At 35.6% G+C, this 16,999-nt stretch overlaps 1 protein-coding gene and 1 long non-coding RNA gene across 2 annotated transcripts; both read left to right on the top strand.

Moving 5' to 3' along the window:
• Positions 1-7,985: 7,985 nt before the first annotated feature.
• LOC145109857 (strychnine-10-hydroxylase-like) lies at positions 7,986-9,710 on the top strand. The gene is made up of 2 exons (XM_079046986.1): positions 7,986-8,985; positions 9,082-9,710. The coding sequence occupies exons 1-2, from the start codon at positions 8,017-8,019 to the stop codon at positions 9,700-9,702; spliced, it is 1,590 nt and encodes a 529-aa protein (XP_078903112.1). The 5' UTR covers positions 7,986-8,016; the 3' UTR covers positions 9,703-9,710.
• A 2,427-nt stretch (positions 9,711-12,137) lies between these two features.
• LOC145105909 (uncharacterized) lies at positions 12,138-14,057 on the top strand. The gene is made up of 2 exons (XR_013707433.1): positions 12,138-13,071; positions 13,447-14,057. It is a non-coding gene; the product is annotated as an uncharacterized LOC145105909 (long non-coding RNA).
• The last annotated feature ends 2,942 nt before the right edge of the window (positions 14,058-16,999 follow it).

Genomic DNA, 16,999 nt, shown 5'->3' with positions numbered 1-16,999 from the left:
TTGTTAACACTTTTGTCTTTGTTTGTATCTTTGCATATGTTTGATATTCTCAAAACATGCAACTTATTGTTTGGAACAGTTTCATATTCTCTTACCCTTTTCCTTTGGTGGGCATAACTTTCATTTATATCTTCTATTAATACCTTATATCATATATAACAGGTCATTCAATCAATGGGGTTTAAGATAAATCTTTATTTGGAACTACATTATTTGATTTTTTTAATAATAGGAGTGAGTACCAGCAGGTAAACTTCTAGATATTACAAAATATGTCCCATAACCGAAATAGGCGATTTCTTGTCCAAGAACTACATCTCTTTCGACTGATCCTGAAACTAATAGAGTTCAATTCTGATATCATTCAAGAACACATGTGAATAAAAATGTAAGAGGAATGGTTTTAGCCTTTTACTTATAGGGTTTTGCTTTCACTTATAGGGAGGGCAGACATTCGCTTAGTTATGATATTAATAGACTTTTTGAATTATAAATATAAATTACTTATTTGATCATTTAAATATGATTTCAAACGCAAAACCCAAATCAAAATATCAAATTAACTTAAAAATGTTTGAAATAGCTAAAAAGGTTTAAATGTCTAAAAATATAAAACTAAAACGACATGTAAAATTAATTAAAAAAAATCCAAAAACTATTTCTTATAATAATTGAAAGTATTCCATATAAATGGTTCTTGAATTAACTAACAATAATAATACATACAATTATAAATTATATATGATGGTTAAAATTTTAAATAATCATCATGGTCGAAATTTTAAAAATGTCAAATAAGTCATTTCTAAATTAATTAATAATGTTAAAAGTAACATTAAATTACGAACCATATTTAGCTTTTATAGGTACAATCAAATATCAATGCGCAGATGCTATTGATTGATATAATTATAATAGATATTTCTTTTATATTATCGTTTAAAATAATAACAATTATATATTGATTGATATAATTATAATAGATATTTCTTTTATATTATCGTTTAAAATAATAACAATTATATATATTTGCTTAATTTAAGAATTATAATTTCGTTGTTTTGTCAATAACATATTATTTTTAAGATGAATTACGAAAAAATTAACTAGATAGTTTTATTCAAATCATTCACATACTAATATGGATGATGACAATAATTATATTAATAATGATGATGGTAACGATAATAGTAATAATAACTACGATAAAAGTATATATATATATATATATATATATATATATATATATATATATATAGAAAAAACGGGAAGCGCTATCGGTTCGGTTTTTTTGGGAGGGAGAAGCTTGTGAAGAAGGAAGCTTATCCCCGCCCCGACTGTCAGCTGCTGGCTCTCCATCTCTCCTAAACTTCCCCAGGGTTTCGGCCCGAGCTGTATGCGGCTTAGGTTAACTAACACAAAGAAGATACAGTTCACTTAACGATTGTCTTTGGGTTCCGAACTCCATATGGCGAAGGAGCGTTGTTGTTTGCAAGGTATCGATTATTTACATGGACCCACTTCTCATTCAATTTGTGGGAATTTTCTGATCTATAAACCGTCCCTAACTAACGATCGACTCATGTTTGAGGATGATGAATCACTTATATATATTGAACCGGCAAATATGAATATATAATCTAAACCTAAATAACACCTAATTCCAGCTATGTCCACGACGAGATTTGAACCATCGACCTCAAAGAGGAAGGACACCACCTGATACCGTTGGGTTAGAAACTTTTTGGTACGATAAAAGTTTTAATAATGGTAATAATGATATTGATAATGACATTGTATTAATTATAATAACAATGATGATGATGGTGACGATAATAGTAATAATTAATAACTACGATAAAAATAATAATGGTAATAATGATATTGATAATGACATTGTATTAGTTATAATAACGATGATGATGACAACGACATAGACGTCATTGCCAACAACAATTGCCAACAACAAGGAGAAGACATCAAGTGATCAAGGACGTTGGCAACTATAAAAATAACAATAAGGTTACCAACATTCCCTTGTCGTTTGGTGCCCTGCTACAGGTTTTGGTATCACAAAGAAACGGAAAAGACGAAAGCAATAGACTTCATCAGGGAGATAATTAATTACTTTTTTGTTTCACATGAAATACCTTCTTTATTATTCTAAAACTAAAGATATAAACAGGCGGAGGAGAGTTCATTTAAAGAAAATATACAATAAAATAATTTTTTACTATAGAAGCAAAATACCCTATATATTTTATGTTGTAAAATACGACGGATCCGAATTGACTTAAATAATATTAGCTCAATGCGGAATGGGATCAAAAATTATCAAAACGTAATAATCACAACGTAATACGAATAAAATAAATAGAATAGAGACACAGGAATTTACGTGGAAACCCAAATCGGGAAAAAACCACGGGCGGAGGAAGCCGAGAAACAATTCACTATAATTTGAAGTGTTTACAGGGATTATGAAAGAGATTACAAATAGAGTGGGAGAGCTAAAATACACGGTGGTGTATCAGTATATATATGTAATACTTTTCTATATATACTTGGATAATTATTTTCTTATCTTTCTGACTCATGGCTCAGGCTATTTATAGCCAAAAGCAATATCATATGAAAGGAAAGAAGAAAAGCCGTCCAAATTGTAGGCGGACAATTGTTTTAGGCGCCTTACTTTGACCACATATATACACCGTCCAATTCTTCATTCAATTCACATATATATTACTATTCATAGTCATGAATAGTAAATGATAAGTTACTGAAATAACCCCTGAACTATTTGCCACTTGCTAATTTTGGAGGCAACTTTTCCACAATCTCCACCTTGACATCAAAATTAAGTAAGTCATGCTTTACGATTAGTCAAAAAAAAACTATAGCTCATCAAACTCTAAAACTTCCATAAGAATCTGCAAATTTTATATAGAGAAAAAATTGTTTCCGAAAAATAAATAATACTTCCTCCACCATGAGCCTTCAGGCTCAACTGCGATCAGAAACACCCACCATGTCCAAACATAATTTGAACTTGGCTATAGGAAGACTTTTGGTGAACATATCAGCGGGATTATAATCTGTATGAATCTTGTCCACAACACAATCACCTTTTTCAATGATATCCCGCACAAAATGATAACGAATATCAATATGCTTTGTTCGGTCATGAAACATTTGATCTTTACTCAAGAAAATAGCACTCTGGTTGTCACAGAAAACTGTGGTCACCTTTATTCTATCATCGAGTTCTCCAAATAACCCCTTCAACCAGATATCTTCCTTAACTGATTCTGTAATCGCCATGTACTCTGCCTCGGTAGAAGACAGGGCAACTGTAGACTGTAACTGGGCTTTCCAACTAACAGCACAACCATTTAGAGTAAACACATACCCTGTAATTGATCTTCGTTTATCCAAATCTTTGCCATAATCTGAATCAACATATCCGAACACCCCAGTGTTAGATTTACCAAAACGTAAACACATAGAAGACGTACCGCGTAAATAACGAAAAATCCACTGTACTGCTTTCCAGTGTTCTTTCCCCGGGTTCGCCATGTATCTACTAACCATGCTAACAGCATAAGCCAAATCAGGGCGCGTGCAGATCATAGCATACATCAAAGATCCAACAACACTAGAGTATGGAACACGTGCCATGTAAGCCATATCAGTCTCATTAGTAGGACTCAAAGCGGATGATAGCTTGAAATGAGCTGCAAAAGGTGTGTTGACAGACTTTGCTTCGTGCATACTGAAGCGTCTTAGGACTTTCTCAATATAACTTTTCTGAGAAAGATGCAAGATCCTAGACTTCCTGTCACGAATAATTTCCATACCTAAAATCTTTTTGGCAGCTCCTAAGTCCTTCATTTCAAATTCAGCTTTTAACTGGTCTTTTAACTTCTGAATCTCCTTCATACCTTTCGCTGCAATCAACATGTCATCCACGTACAAGAGTAAGTAGATCTTTGAACCATTGTCACCTTTCTTAAAATAAACGCAGCTATCATAGGTGCACCTGCTGAATTTGTGACTGGTCATGAAAGAATCGAACCTCTTGTACCATTGTCTAGGAGACTGCTTGAGGCCATAAAGAGATTTGTTCAACTTGCATACGTAGTTCTCCTTTCCAGGAACTACAAAACCTTCAGGTTGTTGCATAAAAATCTCTTCCTCAAGCTCACCATTTAGGAAAGCTGTAGTGACATCAAGTTGTTCTAACTCAAAATCGTTAGAAGCAACCAACCCCAACAACACACGAATGGAAGTATGTTTGACAACTGGGGGATAAATGTCAGTGTAATCAATACCAGGAATCTGACTGTAGCCTTTAGCTACTAACCGAGCTTTGTATCTTGGTTTATCATTTGGGGTGACAGGTTCCTTGAGCTTGTAGACCCACTTGCATTTAACTGGTCTCTTCCCTTTCGGAATAGGAACTAAATTCCAAGTACTGTTTCGCTGCAAGGATTCCATCTCATTTTGCATAGCGAGCATCCAATCATTTGAGTCTTCAGATTTGATAGCCTCGTCATAATTTGCAGGCTCCGTTGCAGACTCAATATTATCAGCAACAATAAAAGCATAGGCAACCAAATCAGATTCAGCATACCTCTTCGGAGGAATAATCTGTCTTCTCGGTCTATCTCTTGCAATGCTTGGAGTAGTAGCTTGTGGTTGTGAAGGTGTTGAATCTTCACCAACAACATGCTCATCCGACGAAGAAGAATCTTGATGCTGATTTGTACTCTGATTAGTGGTAGGTGAAGTAGGAAGCTCCACCTCCATTTGAGCATTCTCTTTATTTGCTTCGGATGATACATCTGATGCATCTGTTCTTTTAGAAGAGTCAGCAACTGGTTGAATCATAGCAGACTCATCAAAAGTAACATCTCTTGAGATGATAATTTTCTTCAAATCAAAGCTCCATAACTTGTAACCCTTTACACCTTGATTGTACCCAAGAAAAACGCATTTGATTGCTCTTGGTTCTAGCTTCCCATTGTCAACTCGTGCATACGCTGGACATCCGAATGGTTTTAAATCTGAATAATTGGCAGGTTTACCGGACCATAACTCAAACGGAGTTTTCTTCTCGATTGCTCGTGACGGTGATCGGTTGATAACATAGCAAGCAGTCGAAGCAGCCTCCGCCCAAAAAGACTTTGGCAATTTGGAATTAGAAAGCATACACCGGACCTTCTCCATAATGGTGCGATTCATCCTTTCAGCTACACCATTTTGTTGAGGTGAATGGACTACTGTGCGATGTCGAGTAATGCCTTCCTTTTGACAATAGACATTAAACTCTTCTGAGCAAAACTCAAGTCCATTATCCGTACGAAGATACTTTACCACCAGACCTGATTGCTTTTCAACCTGAACTTTCCAATTTCTGAAGGTAGAGAAAACGTCTCCTTTATTTTTTAAGAAGAAAGACCACACCTTCCTGGAGAAATCATCAATAATAGTGAGCATATAAATAGCTCCACCTTTTGAAGCAACTCGAGCCGGTCCCCACAAATCCGAGTGAACATAATCAAGTGGTCCTTTCGTTGTATGGATACCACTTGCAAACCTCACTCGTTTTGCCTTGCCATATACACAGTCTTCACAGAAATCCAAATCAACAATCTTTTGTTGACCAAGTAAACCTCTTCGACTCAATTCTGACATGCCTTGAAAACTCATATGGCCGAGTCGAAGGTGCCAAAGACGGGACTGATCTGGATCAGAAAAAGACTTTGACACAACAGCAGCATCACTCGAAATTGTTTGCCCGTCAAGAAAGTAAAGATCTGAGGTTTTTCGTTCGACTCTCAGTTTGTCGGAACCGTCTTTGAATACCCTGAGAACTCCACCTTTACCAGCAAACTCGTATCCCTTTTTGTCAAAGGAACTGAGAGATAACAAGTTTCTTCTGAGGTCAGGAACATATCTAACATCCCCCATGGTTCGAATAACTCCGTCAAACATACGGATCCTGACTGAACCATGTCCAAGAACTGGACATGTAGTATTGTTACCCATCAACACATAGCCCTGGTTAACCTTTTCAAATGTGTAAAACCAACTTTTGTTGTGACACATATGAAAAGTACAACCAGAGTCGAGTATCCAATCACCAGTGGAATCCAGTTTATCTGAATAAACTGTCAAAAGTTCTCCAATACCTTCGACCTCAGCTAGATCGGCTTCACCCGAAGTGCTAGCTTGTTTACCATTTGCTGCCGTCTTCTCTTTTTCTTTGTTCTTCAACTTGAAGCATTCTTCAAGCACATGTCCCTTCTTGTGACAATAGTTGCAAAACTTTCGTTTGCCTTTTGACTTGGATCTGGTTCTGTTGGAAGATTGAGAAGTTCTACTTCTCTCTGTTGTTCTTCCTCTGGCATTCAAACCTTTGGCTTTAGCATCACTTGAACCACCACCAGTAATATGCTTCATCTTCTCTTTTGAATCCAAAGCTGTATAGACTTCATCTAAAACTAGAGTGTCACGGCTATAGATAATAGTATCACGAAAATGGCTATAGGATTCTGGCAACGACGATAGTAAGAATAGAGCCAAGTCTTCATCTTCATACTGAACATCCATATTCTCTAAGTTATTTACTAACTCTTTAAATGTGGATATATGTTCAGTTAAAGAGCCTCCTTCAATCATCTTGAGATTGAACAACCGTTGCTTCAAATGCAACTTGTTTGGTAAGCTTTTGGTCATCAACAGTTGTTCCAACTTTAGCCATAAAGAAGCCGCTGACGTTTCTTTTAGAACATCTTGCAAAACATCATTTGACAAGTGCAAACGAATCTGGGATAAAGCCTTCAGATCTTTCATCTCCTTTTCTTCTTCGGTCCATGTATCGGGCATCTTATTGAAGCCCAATAGCGCCTTGTGTAAATCCATCTGAATGAGAATGTCTCTCATCTTTACTTGCCACAACGGAAATCGGGTGTTACGATCCAGTAGTGGAATATCGTATTTTACCGAAGACATGATTAATTACTTGATAAAATGATCCTAACGAGCTAATATCACAACCCGGATGCTCTGATACCAATTGTTGTAAAATACGACGGATCCAAATTGACTTAAATAATATTAGCTCAATGCGGAATGGGATCAAAAATTATCAAAGCGTAATAATCACAACGTAATACGAATAAAATAAATAGAATAGAGACACAGGAATTTACGTGGAAATCTAAATCGGGAAAAAACCACGGGCGGAGGAAGCCGAGAAACAATTCACTATAATTTGAAGTGTTTACAAGGATTATGAAAGAGATTACAAATAGAGTGGGAGAGCTAAAATACACTGTGGTGTATCAGTATATATATGTAATACTTTTCTATATATACTTGGATAATTATTTTCTTATCTTTCTGGCTCATGGCTCAGGCTATTTATAGCCAAAAGCAATATCATATGAAAGGAAAGAAGAAAAGCCGTCCAAATTGTAGGCGGACAATTGTTTTAGGCGCCTTATTTTGACCACATATATACACCGTCCAATTCTTCATTCAATTCACATATATATTACTATTCATAGTCATACTATGAATAGTAAATGATAAGTTACTGAAATAACCCTTGAACTATTTGACACTTGCTAATTTTGGAGGCAACTTTTCCACATTTTATTAAGATATTTCAGGAACACATGGTTAAAAATCATTTCTCAAATATTATACATTTCATTTGTCAAATATTATACACGGTTCTTTTATTACTGAAGCTAGCAAAATGACCTATATATTTTATTCAAGATATTTTAGGAACACATGGTTAAAGATCATTGGTCAAATATGTATATATTTGGCATGGTTCCCAAAAACTTGTTTATCATTTTTATATTTATACTTGGACTTGTTTATCATTTTTATATTTATACTTGGATTCCAAGAAGCTACACACGCCTACATATACACTTATATGTACCCATACAACAATATATGAGCTTAATTACTCCACTCTTTATTCATAAAGAAGCCATGGAGTTCCATCTCTCATATTCATCCATTGTAGTCACAAGCTTTTCTCTTATCATACTACCTTTCCTACTCTACATCCTCAATAGAAAGAGAAAAAGGGCAACGAGAGGAAAGAACCGAAAACCACCACAAGCAAAAGGAGCATGGCCTATAATCGGACACCTACACCTTTTGGGTGGACCTCAGCTACCTCACCATGTTTTAGGTGACATGGCAGAAAAATCTGGCCCTATATTTAGCATTAAGCTTGGTGTTCACCAAGCTCTGGTGGTGACTAGTGGGACGATAGCTAAGGCTTGTTTTACTACAAATGACAAGGCCTTTGCAAATCGACCAAAATTAGAGGCAACAAAACTCATGGCTTATGATAATGCCATGTTCGGTCTCGGTCCATATGGGGAATATTGGAGACAAATGCGCAAGATGGTCATGCTTGAAGCTCTATCTCAAAGGCGAGTTGATATGTTTGGACATATTCGAGCTTCGGAGCTTAGAGCATCCATCAAAGATTTATATGTTGGTTGTATAAGGGACAAAACGAGTGAAAATTCAGAGATGGTGATGAAGGTGGAGATGAATCAATGGTTTGGGAAGTTGGTTGCAAATATTATGGTTAGGATTATTACAGGGAAGAGGTTTTTGCCACATGAGGAGGAAGGGGTTCGATTTCAGACCATAGTAAGAAAATTCTTTGAGTTACTTGGGGCATTTGTGGTTTCTGATTTTATTCCTTACCTCAAGTGTTTCGATGTGGGTGGATACATAAAAGTAATGAAGAAGACAGCCAGTGATTTGGACAACATCTTTGAGGGATGGTTAAAAGAACACAAAAAAGAAAGCAAGTCTCCCCAACAACACCATGAAGGCAACCGAGTCTTCATAAATGTGTTGAATTCCATTCTTCAAGATGCTTCTCAAGAGGAATTCCCCGGTTTTGACCATGATACAATTATCAAAGCCACATGTCAAGTAAACTCATACTTTTTTCATCTCATTGTTTCGTGATTCATTTCCAATTAATGTTTTGTAATTTTCCGAAACCCTAATCCAAGATCCATTTGGCAGCAACTCCTAGTAGCAGGCTTGGACACGACATCTGGGACATTAACATGGGCTTTAGCATTACTGATCAATAACCCAAAAACACTAAAAACTGCACAAGACGAAATTGATGAACATGTTGGAAGAGACAGATTGGTCGAGGAGTCAGACATGAAGAACTTAATCTACCTTGATGCCATCATCAAAGAAACATTACGTTTATACCCAGCTGCACCTCTCTCAGCTCCTCATGAGTCAACGGAGGACTGCATTGTGAGTGGCTACAACATTCCAAAAGGCACTCGCCTGTTGGTCAATCTTTATAAGATGCATCGCGACCCAAACATCTGGAAAGATCCCCTCGAATTTAGGCCGGAGAGATTCTTGACAACTCAGAAGGATATTGATTTCAAAGGGAAACATTATGATTTACTTCCTTTTGGTAGTGGTAGAAGAATGTGCCCTGGTATTAATTTTTCCCTCCAGGCTGTGGGTTTAACACTAGCTACTTTGATTCAACAGTTTGAGATAAAAAATCCATCAGATGAACCTATTGATATGACTGAAAGCTCCGGAATGACTATCTGCAAATCAACTCCACTAGATGTCCTTTTGGCCCCGCGGTTATCCTCTAATATGTATTAGGTTGGTTGATGATGATATATCAAGTTCAAATGTAACCGAATCTTGACCCAAAAACATGATCCATTTTCATTCTGGTTTGAGAATGTGTATGTACTTGGTGATCAAGTTAATATAAGCTTAAATATTGTTGTGTGATGAAGTATTGTGGTTAAATTCGTTTATCCCTTGTATGATATCATCTTCATTGCCATGAGTTTAAATCCTGTAATATCATCAAGAACAATAATAGTGTAATATGTTGGAATCCTAATTCCTCATTTCACTCCACTCATGTCTTCCACCCACAAATAAAGTAGGGGACACCAACAAGTTGGTTGGGTCTCATGTTTATTATTATAGGATTGGAAATGATTTAGTCCATCTTATAAATACAGTGCATTATCAAGAGGGTAATACACACCAACACAGAGAAACAAAAACTAATTTGGTTTTTGAGTTATATTTCCAAATTAATCAAAGAGTAGTTTGATATATATTGTGTGCTATTACATTTCTGTGAAGCGTGATAATATATATCAAGTCTGATTATAGTGTGTTTACATTTATGTTAATTTGAAGTCATGTGTAGTGTAACATCCGCATCTTCATCATATGTAACTATTTGCAATGTGCGTAGAAGAGGAAGAAGTGATTGTTGTTGTGAAGATGAGGCTCAGTTGTGTCCGATTACACATCAAAGAAGCAAGAGAGAACCTGAGAAGACAAGTTAGCCGATTTTTTTTTTTTTTTTTTTTTTTTTTTTGCCAAAAAGTAAGGTATTTAGGATATTTTTGGTTCCCAAGAAATAAATCACATTTTTGGCCGACTTGAAGAATGATTGAATAAGTATTTAGAGTTGAATTTTCCAATATCAATTGGAGGGAAAATGATTTTATAAGGTAATGAAATATCAATTTTGCAAACATTTTACCATTACATTATGTCTTTGTCATCTTCCACTAATACAAAAAGTATCTATGACATCGGTTTTTAAAAAAAAAGTTGTCTTGGATTTGGTTATTTGCAATATCAATTCTGCAAACATTTTACCATTACATTATGTCTTTGTCATTTTCCAATATCAATCGTTCTTTTTTACACGATCTATCACTAAACTAATTCGAACCGTTCAAAACCTACAATTTTGACCGGGTTTTGCAGGTTAATGTGTTTTTTGTACACAAAACTTTTGTGCACACATTTTACCATTACATTATGTCTTTGTCATCTTCCACTAATACAAAAAGTATTTATGACATCGGTTTTTTAAAAAAAAAGGTTGTCTTGGATTTGGTTATTTGTGTCATTAAAAGTCATTAATCAAATCACAATAATGTTTTAGTCACATGCTAACTTAAAGTCGTCACAAAATGTCATCAATTGTGACGGTTTTTTGTTTGATATCTGGTTTTATGTTGTGATTGTTATTAACCGAGACGTAAAAACATATAAGGTGACATGAATTTAAATTTTATGTGACTAAATCATAATAACGGTTTAATTTATTCATAAAACATGTGACTAAATATTTTTTAGTGACTATTAAAAAAAACAAAACATGTAGTAAAATTATTTTATAATCACATTTTTTCATCTTTATTAAAAGGGGAATCTCCAGAAAAATCCTAAAATTTTACCCTAATTTACGAAAAAGTCCCAAACTAAAATTTATTTACAAAAAAACATGAATTACCGGTAAAAATGACGATTTGACCCATTTTTTCCGGTTTATCGGTTTTATTACTTACCAGATTCATTAAAGTCCCATTATTTTACCCTAATTTGCGAATAAGTCCCAAACTAAAATTTTGTGATGATTTGACCATTTTCTTCATGTAACATACATTTTATCGGTTTCATTGCTGACTTAGACATCTAGTAATTAAATTAGCTGATAAGATAGATACGATGGGTTATATAATGCTACATTTACTGTAAAATTTGATATTCATCTCATCGGCTCATTTATGACTATGTATCTAGGTCAGCAATGAAACCAATAAAATGTGTGTTACATAGAATATACAATACATCAGGATATCAAGTTTTATGCTAAACATAGCATTATATAACTCAACATATCTATCTCATCATCTCATTTAATGACTAGGCGTCTGGGTCAGCAATGAAACCAGTAAAATGTATGTTACATAGAGAAAATGGTCAAATCATCACTAAATTTTAGTTTAGGACTTATTCGTAAATTAGGATAAAATAATGGGACTTTAATGAAACAGGTAAGTAATGAAATCGGTAAACCGGGAAAAAGGGGTCAAATCGCCATTTTTACCGGTAATTCATGCTTTTTCGTAAACAAAATTTAATTTGGGACTTTTTCGTAAATTAGGGTAAAATTTTAGGACTTTTTTGGAGATTTCCCTTATTAAAATTTCAACATTTTGGTTCCCTACTTATCAATTTTTTCTCTCTCTAATCCTAAAATTTCGACAATTTTGTTTCCTTCCTTATCAAAAATTTTCCCCCTCTACCCTAAAGTTTCAACATTTTCATCCAAGTAAGAAAGGATTGTGTTAGACCAAAATAGTCATGTTCCATGTTTGTAGCCGCCATCTCCCAATCCCACATTTGGATCGAAAACCACTCACCATACGCACCTGCTCTTCATATTTCTCCTTCTTATTTCTCTTCCTCTCTAACCCTAAGGCAACCTACTGCCCTTCTTCTCTCAACTTCCAGATACCTGTTTGGATACCTCACACAGATACACACAATCACGATTGAAGGTAGAAACGATCGAAGGCAATAATTTGGCCACAAGGGCACGATTGAAGGCAGAAACGTGAAAATAAGTGAATGTTATTCTCGATTAGCTAAAAAATCGCACCTCTCAATGAAGAAGAAGAGGAGACTGAAAACTATGAGGAGTCCTTTTAGCTTTTTCTGACTCGATGTTTTATAGAATTCTGTTTCTCTCTTTGATCTTTCATACCAAGTTGGTAGGGACGAGGACTGAGGACTGAGGTGTAGATGTTCGAGAACTTAGGCAGGGGACCGAAGTTCAATCCTTAACATTAAATCACCCTGAGTCGCAATCGATATGAGATTTGGTCCCAAGTAATGGTAAAATATAATTGTGCCTGCGTTTTGCTTTCAATTTCAGTTTTAGTCAAATGTTTCATCTCCTTTCCTCTCTAAACTCAAAAAATACAGCTTTCAGTTTGTTCTTGTGACTTTACAAGTTTGGATTGGGAGTTGATTTTTAATTTTGATGTTCTTCACCACTTGATGCTCAACCTAATTTCTGATTTTGCCTAAATGGCAATTGATCTTTGGCTTGGTCTTGCTTGGAGGTTTTTTTTTTCCTGTCACGGCTATTTCGTCGATCCTCCCCTAGTCAACAATGAGCAAGACATCAATTAAAGATTCAAGGTAATTAACTTTTCACTTTGTTTTATTATAAATTCTAGCCAGTTTTCCTTATCATAACATCCTATTTTGTAGCTTTCTTTATTGTTATCTTTAAGTTCTTTTTATCACATATCAATACGGTACATGAAGCTAAAATAAGAATCACATATACATATCCCCTTAGCTTGTTTTCTATTAATAATTTAGCATCTTTTGATTTGAAGATACATAACATTTAGCTAAAATAAGACCCTACTATCATGGACTAGGGTGAAAGTTCTTTGTATGATTATGGTCAAGATAATAATATATGTATAAAGTTCTTTGTATGTTAGTATGTTACTAATAACCGCTTTCAAGCCATTATGGTCAAGACTTGTTTACTTTCTTGTACAGGTGTTGGTCCTCCATGTGTGGTAACGATGACTATTTCTTTTGGTTTTGGGTTTATGTTCTTTAAAAGAAGTAAATGGGTTACCATGAACCCATAGGCTACAAGGTTTAGTGGACAAATTCCAAAAGCTTTCACAATAGGTCCATTTTTTCTTTTTCTCATACACAAAAGGTTATCTTTTTAATATCTTGATTTTAGGTTTTCCAAGTCTACTGTTGAATATGGTTATACTAGTTTTGATGGCTTTTTATCTTGAAGATATGTTGCTTGTTGCGGGTAAATGGTAAGAACTTGTAAATCAAATCAAGTTTTGATGTTTTTTTTGTCATAATAGTATCATACTCTCAAGATTTTTCTATTTTAACATTGTACTTTGAGAAATTTTACCAATTGGTGAAAACATGTTGTTTGTTGCATGTAAACGGCAGGAAGTTGTAAAACAAATCAAGTCTTGATGGTTTGTTGGTCATTATAGTATCCTACTTTCAAGATTTTCCTATTTTAACATTATACTTTGAGAATTCTTACCAATTTATAGCTTATTCTTTTCATTTCCCCATATTACAACATTGTACTTCACAAAGTTTTCCTATTAAAACATGGTACTTACAAATTCTATCTTTTAACATTAGGATGGATATAAATGTGTGGTGTGGTGGATCGCGTTGATTATCGAATGATGAAATTTTTTATCCTTATGTTGTTTTTAAAATATTTATGAGCTGTTACTTTTAGTGTAACATACCAAAATCCGAGACCAAAAATTTCATTTTTGATTTAACAGTTCATAAAATAGATTATTGAAAACATCATCGAGATATCTCATTTCATAAAACCTATAATTCATATGTCTCAAAAGCATATCATAAGATAATAATAATGTTAGAGTACAAATCCCAAGAACATCATAGTGTGGAAAATCGTGGTATGATGCGCTGCAGTCATGCCGACTCCTTTCCCTTCGAAGCAGAAGTACCTGAAACCAAAACTGAAAATCGTAAGCACGAAACTTAGTGCGTTCCCCCATCATACCACAATACCATACAATAAACATACTGTCAGGCATATCTGGGTGCCCGACCTACCCTGTTGAGCATACTGGGGTGCTCAACCTACCCCTGTTAGGCATACCGGGGTGCCCAACCTACCCCTGTCAGACATACCGGGGTGTCCGACCTACCCCTGTCAGGCATATCTGGGTGCCCGACCTACCTTCTGGTTTATCTCAACCGGTTACAGGGACTATTTCACCCCTAACCCTACCACATAATAACATATCATAAACATACTGTTAGGCATATATGGGTATTGTCTACCCTTTCGGTCTCTTTCAACCGGTAACTGGGGACTATTTCGCCCCTCCTACCACTATCACATAATATTATAGCATACCAGAACATAAAGCATTACAAATAGTGGCATACCAGACAATTATCACAAAGACAATCATCTCTACTATAATCACCTACTAGTGGGCCGACATTGGTGCCTTCGACCCACTTCTACTGGAAGGTAACTCACCTCAAATGTCGTGCAGTAGCTGAACTGCCCTCGACTCTGTAATCAACTCCACTCAACTCCTACACATAAAAAATCTCCTTTAATCACCCTTACATACTCATAACCCCCTTAAATTCAACTCTAGTCAAAGTCCAAGTCAAAGTCAACCTTCTAGTCAAAGTCAACATTCTGGGTTGACTCAACTCGCCGAGTTGGTCCATCAACTCGCTGAGTTCCATAAATTATAAACTCTGAAATAGCGATCCAAATCGTCAAGTTCTTGCACGAACTCGCCGAGTTTCTCCTATCAACATAATCGGGACATTTCACTACAACTCGTCGAGTCCTTCCTTGAACTCGTCGAGTTCTTTAATATTCAAAACTCAGAAAACCTTAACCAACTCGTTGAGTCGTCACCTAGACTCACCGAGTTTGCTCAGGAATCAGAAAAGGTTGGGGATCACGATCCAACTCGCCGAGTTGCATGAACAACTCGTCGAGTTCCCTTAGTCTACACCCATTCAGTCGTTTCCAATCGAGTTCAATGCTTCTGAACTATAGATTTGGTCCCCTAGGACTAAGTTACCACGTAAAGTTGTGTTAGGCGTGTCAGACCCAACAAATAATAGGAGTACGATATACTCCAAAATAATCTCACTATATTGCACTAGAAAGGTAGTACAAGGCAAGTAGGGTCGATCCACAGAGACACGGGACAATCAGTCTATACTTGTTTTGCGTAAGGTATTTGTTCACAAAAGAGTAAGAGGGGGGTTTTGAATGCAATGATTAAACAAACGAATTTAAAACACGAGTAAACAACTAAACGAATGAATTAAGTTCAGATTTTTGTAAGGACTCCAACTTCATGTATGACAATCCAGCAATGTGAATCAAAGATGACAAGACATTTGTTTCATTCTATCTAAGTTGGTACTTGAAAGTGTTAACAAGCTCTAACACTTTCCATTCACCACATTAATCAATCAAAACAAGCTCTTTGATTAATCCTAACCTTGCTAACCTAATCTAAACAAGCTCTTAGAATTAGATTAAAAGATTGCATTAAGCTTATTGTGAATGTTCCCAACAACACCCAATACTCCTCACAAGCTCGGGAGCGTAAGAATGTGTGAAAAGATTTACACTAAATTCATTCATAAGAAATCAATTTAATGCTTGTTACTTAGTTCAATTCACAAAACAATTACGGATTTTGCAAAATGAATAACTTGAATGACCTAACCCTAATTCAAATGGCCAATAAGAATCATTATTAGAATCAAACATTCGATTGAAATAAAATCAGTTTCACTAGATAGAAATTAAACACAAACATCAGGTCATATGATTTGATTCACAACCAAAAAGTCAAAACATGAAATTGGAGAAGTTAGGGTTCTAGCTACACATGGCTAGAACAAGATTAACAAGTTTAAAATATGAAATTAAGTGCTAAAGTGCTTAAAAAGAAGAAATTAAAATGTTTCCCAATGATTAACGGACAAACCCTTGCTAAAACCCTTGAATTCTCCTCTCCAAAAGTGTTATGGTATGTTCTGTTCTCCCCCGAAATGAACCAATTCCCGACATATGAAAAATGGAAAAAACTGCCAAAAGGCAGTTTTTAAGTCGAACACAGCCCGTGTTAAAATAGAGTAAATCAACACGGGTCGTGTTGACTGAAAATATAGCCATCAATCCTCGATTCCAGCTCCAAAGTACGATGCTCAAAAGTGTTCATCTCGGCCAACACGCCCCGTGTCCAAGTAGGCTAAATGAACACGGGTCGTGTTCAGTGAAGTCAAAGTGCCTGGAATGGTCAAACACGCCCCGTGTTCGATTTCTAGGCCAAACCCAACACGCCCCGTGTAGCCCTTTGACTCCGAATCCAAACTTGATTTTCTCAATTCTTCCGTTCTACGCCCGATCATCCCGCAATCTTCACCAATGCTCCCCGGCACCTCCAAAAGCGCGCTCCAACCTCCGGTTTACCTGAAAGAGACATGAAAGTGTGAAAATAAGGTCGTTCTAGAGACTAACATGAATATGATA

The sequence above is a fragment of the Lactuca virosa genome, chromosome 4 (genome assembly GCF_052849685.1).
Source record: "Lactuca virosa cultivar CGN04683 chromosome 4, Lactuca_virosa_CGN04683_v6, whole genome shotgun sequence".
Classification (NCBI taxonomy): domain Eukaryota; kingdom Viridiplantae; phylum Streptophyta; class Magnoliopsida; order Asterales; family Asteraceae; genus Lactuca; species Lactuca virosa.
Note: the sequence above shows the minus strand (reverse complement) of the source record. Positions and strands in the feature narration are given on the sequence as shown.